At 46.1% G+C, this 6,000-nt stretch overlaps 1 protein-coding gene across 1 annotated transcript in view; it reads right to left on the bottom strand.

The window, feature by feature from the left end:
- Positions 1-508: 508 nt before the first annotated feature.
- Positions 509-6,000, bottom strand: part of LOC135392146 (uncharacterized) — a 188,139-nt gene continuing 182,647 nt past the window's right edge. Inside the window, exons 3-5 of the mRNA XM_064622838.1 lie at positions 2,112-2,165; positions 1,038-1,283; positions 509-634 (exon numbers count right to left, since the gene is read on the bottom strand). Of these exons, the coding sequence (XP_064478908.1) occupies positions 1,050-1,283; positions 2,112-2,165 (288 nt within the window). The 3' untranslated portion in view covers positions 509-634; positions 1,038-1,049. The remainder of the gene's footprint in view (positions 635-1,037; positions 1,284-2,111; positions 2,166-6,000) is intronic.

Genomic DNA, 6,000 nt, shown 5'->3' with positions numbered 1-6,000 from the left:
ATGGTTGGTTAGGAGCGTGCTATGCGGTGAAGTTCATTTTTAAGAGTGTAGGGGGGGGGATATGTTTATTAACAAAAAGAAAAGGAAGGTCAGCCAGATGGAGGTCGGCTTGCTATACCAAACAAAAAAGAAAACTGGGGGAAGCAAAAAGGAGAAGACTTTGCCATCAGTGAAGCCATCAGTGAAAAGAAAAGGGAAGGCAAAAGAAAAGGGGAAGAAAAGGAAAGGAAAAAAAGGAAAGGAAAGGGGAAGTCAAAGAAGAAGGTTAGGCTAGGTTAGTTGCGATTCTTTAGAAAGTACCGTGTCTAAGGAACCACGAATAACTACTTCGTCGTCTGCTGTCATAGGACGGGCTAGTAGTTCGTTTTATGAAGGAGCACGAACATCAACATCCGCGCAGCTATATCCCAAAGAGGTGTATTTGTGCAACACAGTTTCCTGTCCAAGTGTGTCATGCCCGTGCGCAAAGGTGTGTACAACACAGACGCTTGGAAACAAAAAAACGATATTCTACTGCTTTAAAGTTCTCTTTTATTGAAAAGATCCGATATTCTCTTGTTCAAAGATTTTCAATGCTGTGTGATCATCGATGTTTCGTCCAGTCCATTATCTTGAAGTTATTCGCTTGGGTTCCCTGCAAGGAGAGGAGAAAATATCCCGCAGGAATCAAACACGTGGTAAACAATTTCTACGTAATATGCAGGCAGATGAAAGGGGACCCAGGAAGTTGCAAAGAGTCTGAGGCCATTAGCGAACACATCAGGGGAAAGAAATGTGTGTGTGTGGGGGGGGGGAGAGAATGGCCTCACACAGGTCTCCGTACATTACACGTCAAGCAGCGTGTACCCCAAGAGCGCGTAACATCACTCCAAGCATAATGAGGCGAAGGAAATGTAGGAAACATAGCAAAAAGTTGCAATAGGTTCGAAAATACGGCAACAAAATAGAAACAGCGTTCTGCAACGGACTAGATTGAAACGATTCGTCAAACATTAACATTACGTAAATTACCATACATGCGGTTTAATATTGCTTACCATCTGCGTAGTCTATTTCTTAAGGTGGTAGTATGGCAGACCATAATGGTAACCGCCGAGGCCGTAACCGTGGCCGTAACCATAGTCGACAACTGGAGCAACGCCGTGGCCGACAACTGGGGAAACGGCATGACTGACAACTGGAGCAACGTGGTCGACCACTGCAGGGGCGGCCACGTGATCGTAGTCGTAGTAGACAAAGGTGGCCATAGCACAAGCCAGAAGGCCAAGGAAGACGAGGGCGTTCTGCGAACAAGAATGCGTTTAAAGTACCTTGAAGTTCCGTTCTGTTCTACATCAGTGACGAATGATTAGGGATGTCTGGCAGAAATGGATCAGACGGGTTACAGTGCACTCACAGGTGAACGAGGAACGAATGATCAGTTCCTTGCACTCAGACAGTCTAGCAAGCGTGTAACAGAGTAAGTCTAGCAAGCGTGACACATTTTGATCGCATCGTAAAAATAGAAGACGGGGTTTAGCAAACCACAAATTTTTACAGATTCAGCTAGGAGTCACGAAGCTGAACTTCAAAAGAGGGACAGCAAATGATGTGCGTATACCATGCGCTGTCCTCTATTCTGAGTCACAAAAAAAGCTCGTGGTAGCGGACCCGGAGGTCTAGCAAACAAGCCCACTTTAGTGAATAGAAACAGCTATTCCTGCTAACATTCATTTTTTCCCCTTTTTATGAAGGTTTGGGCCTAGCTGATTTACTCTGACTACGTATATACACTGTCACATTAAATTTCAGCGTAAATTTTTTGTTACTCTTCGTGCACTGAAATGGGAATGCCTGTGGCACCGCATAAAAGTTATCGCATATTTTTGATGCAGAGAGCAGAGTTTGGTAAGCACTGGTTTAAGAAGTGCTTGTCGTTTTCAAGACCCAATAATGTGCATGAGCAACTACGCCGGCTAGAGGGCTTAGACGCCATAGTACACAGTGGAATCGACGATTTGCGTTTCAGCGCTGTTTTCGGATAGTTGTCATTAAGCATTACAAAGGGTAGCCGAAATTCTTTCATGGAACAATGCACAGAATAAAACAGGTCATGAAAATTAAACACTTACCAGGGTCTGCATGGTGTACAGCGCACTGCTTGTCGGTTCAAGTTCAGCACTGATCTGTCAAATAGAACCTAGGAGTTTTTATAGCACCCCAAGTTAGCCTCGTTCCCGTCGTAGCTTCTCACAAGATATCACGCTCCGAACCCAACTAAGAGAAGGCGAAAAAAAAAAAAAACACAAAAAACAAACAAACAAACAAAGTCTCGGACATGAGCGCCCAGCAGGTGCGGCTAAGCAATCCAGACAGAGTTCAAAGAACTGTAAAATAATAAACCTAGAAATAAGTCATTTGCAAGAAGTATCTTTGGCATATGGACGCCGTACAGATATTTATTGCCCCGATAATATGCAAAGTCATTCTGTGAGATTGCCAAGATTGCAATGCTCTCTTACTCGACGCGCGTGAAGAGCATAAGTAGCGAATCTTTTCCAAATTGCTGTATGCTTTACCTATAGTTAGCAACTATGTGGCGTCCAGTCAAAACTTCGGATTAATCTTTGACGAGCTGGTATTGCGGGGGTTGTCCTTGAACTCGGTAGCAGCATGCACTCGACTCGCAGTCGGAGCACGTTTTATGCCCTGTCTGGAGCTTGTACAGGCTAATATATGCCATCGAGTCAAAAGGTAGCCACATGTAGCCACGTTATACTGAGGACTTGATGATGACAATGAGACTCGATTCGACTAAATTTGTTTGATTCAAGCGTTTGTCTTCAACGTCGGAAGACCGCATGCGTTGTGGTATTTTCTAGTCACTGACTGACTCCAAGGTTGTGGAATCCAATGCAGCCAAAGACGAAGACACTGGCAGGGTACCAATTGGTTAAACACACGGATTTAACTACGAGGTACCACGAACTCTGAAGGTGCCAATGTGGGGATAGCGAACCCGCGTACCGGCGCCGCTCCTGGGGGTTTAATCGCTTCATCGTCGTTACCGTCGTTACAAGCTAACGAGTGGCGGGAAATTCAAAAAGGTGGGCAAGTGATAAAACACGTGCACGGCGCTCTTCGCGTGGTACGTGAAGGCCGTGGTACGCGTCACGCGCAGTGTGTCACGTGCCTACGTTTTTGAATTTCCCGCCACTCGTTAGCTTGTAACGACCGTAGCGACGACGAACCGATTAAGCCCCCTGATCATAATATTTGTTTCGTGACATCAAATGAGTTTCGTGTCAAAAATTCAGTTTCTTTAAACGAGTGGTTTCGTAGGATATGAAGACGACAATATAAACGAGGACTAAAAGAGCTACTTTTACCCAAAACGAGCGTTGATTGCGACAACCAACCTTCGATCACCCAGGTTTCGACAACCAGGAGAGCAGCAGCATTCTCGCAAATTCTCCAAACGCAACTTTGGTCCATACAGGGGTGCACGTTAGAATTTTTAGCAGTGACGCAATAAGTACGCGGTGGGAGATTCGAAAGTATTTATTAATCGAATGAACAATGAAAGGACGGATACTTAATAAAACAAAGTTGATTTCTTGGTCACCAGAGACAGCTCCTATTGAAAGGCGCACACGTGCACAGATTTATTACACTTGTAATGGTGCTAAGGCACCTTACTAACTTGAACCATATGTCGTGCTAAAAGTCACGATATGCACCGAACCGGGTCAGCGTACATAATGATGCCTCCATTGGCAAGACATGCGATGAGAATGAGAAACGTCATGAGAAACGTCACAACGTGAAAGACTCGCTGACAAGGGGAGATGACCGACTCGATTTTACAATAAAGGAACAAGGAGGGAAGATAGAAAAAGGAGGATGACTTTCAATTGCATGGGACTCGTTTTGTTAGCGGATTTCAGAAGTGATAGCACAACACGTGACAGCTCGTAACAAGCACGATGGCCTCACTGAAGCTTAATGACGAGCAGGGGCTGTGAACACAGCAAAATGTCTATAAGGTTGCTCGTTTCGTTAGGTCGAACGTGTAAAGCGATCAAGTCACCTGGTCCTGGTTAGAACTACACCGTGCAGTAGATTGCATTTGTGTGTTTATTGTGTCTCGCTACTCGCAGATTGACTTTCGCTAACTACTGATGAATCTTGAGATGTTTGTAAACAGGGCTGACCGAGTCGTACGTCCTGTGTCGACTTCAAAGAGAAGTGTGCCGATACATGCGTGACAGCGTCGGGGGAAAACTCTGAGAAAACCAGAAAGCGTACCGGGACTCGAACTCGGCGAACTCCCAGCATCGACATTATTTTAACCAACAAAACCACGGGATATAGTATCTGTGTTTCGCTTTAGTGACAGTCAACGGAGTGGCGACGTGACCCTAGCGAGCGAATACACCACCTGTCGAATACAGCAATTTTAAAAAAACATCATTTACGAGACTGCTAAACCTGGCGACACATGAAAAAATCTTTGCAGCGTTTTCGTCTCTAAGCAATTCAGGCACGTGGCCAGAATCCAACGTGGCGTAAGCCAAGAAAAAAAAAAGATTAAAAAGTGTCCCCCCCCCCCCCCCCCGGTTGGGATGCATGTCTCGTCCCGTCTTTGTAGCGCACCCTACGACCTTGACAGACAGAGAGAAAGCAATCGCTTTCACATGCCAGCAGCCGTGATGGGTCAATGGACAAAAACACCTTTGCTTCTCTCTTTATCGTGTTCACGTGACTCGTAACTGTTATTCCAGATTCCTGGAGACTTTGCTCCACCCATACTAGCATGATGTAATGCTTTTTTGCTTAATGTAACATTTTTCTGTGGCTTGCAAGCAGCGGTTTTGAACGTAACACTGGGGGCGAGAGTAAGGTTATTGGGTATATAAGAGCTGTAAGTCGAGTTTGGTGCTCACGGTTAAGCCAGCAGTGTGAAACCATCATCATGCAGATCCTGGTAAGTGCCGTGGCTCCCCTTTTAGTCCGTCACCACGAAGCAGCTGTCCCAGGCTTTGTCCTGACTCCGGAGCCACAGAGGGAACACTGTGTCCATTCGGCCAGGGTTCTCTAGTGCTTCTCTTCGGTTTCATCAGACAATGTCTGCAGACATGTCAATAGCGTTGCGATATTACGTTTGCCAGAATATGTGGAATGCGTCATTTTGCCTTTTTCAGAACGTCCTTGTCTTCTGTGGCCTTTTGGCTTGCGCCATGGCAGTCTTCGTCGACTACTACGGCAGTCACCATGTAGTCGCCGCTCCAGCCGTTGTCGACCACGTCGCTCCAGTCGTCAGCCACGCCGTCAGCCCAGTTGTCAGTCCAGTTGTCAGCCCAGTTGTCGACTACGCCTACGGTCTCGGTGGATACCACTACGGCCTGCCATACTACCACCTCAAGAAATGAGCGACACTGACTGTAAGTACGGAGAATAAAGAGCATGTAAGCGGGGCATCTTTGGGATGGAGTGAGACAAATGAGTGTTTTTTTAAAAGTGTGTATAAACTAGAAAATCATCGACGTATTGCCAAATAACTCGAGTACGCTAGAGCAGAAAAACCCCACCTTGCCAGCTCCCGCAACTTACTCTAGGTAACGTAGTCGCGCCCTCTTTCACACAACGCCGTACAGGCACCTTGTAGAGTGCCATTGTACGGAGTTTAACTTCACTTTTAACCAGAGGTAGCTCATGAGATCTCCCAAAGCGATTTTGTTCCTGCACGATTTAAAACCCTATATTTTACTGGACTCCGTGCACTTTCAAGCGATACGACACAAATACCGAGAACAGCCGGCTGCATGCAATTTCACAGTACGCTGAGCTGTCGTAACTCCCGCATCACGAAATACAAAATCTCCTCCCTCCTTCCCTAAACCCTGCCGGCCTGTTATATTTCAGTTGCCTTATGCCTACGGTATTTTCCAGCACGAAGGACTGAAAGCTCTGAAGCACTGAAAGCATTCAAGACCGCAGTACACAGGAATCCCGGCTGAA

This window comes from Ornithodoros turicata, chromosome 4, assembly GCF_037126465.1.
Source record: "Ornithodoros turicata isolate Travis chromosome 4, ASM3712646v1, whole genome shotgun sequence".
Classification (NCBI taxonomy): Eukaryota; Metazoa; Arthropoda; class Arachnida; order Ixodida; family Argasidae; genus Ornithodoros; species Ornithodoros turicata.
The sequence above is the reverse complement of the archived record's forward strand: the minus strand, read 5'-3'. Positions and strand labels throughout refer to the sequence as shown.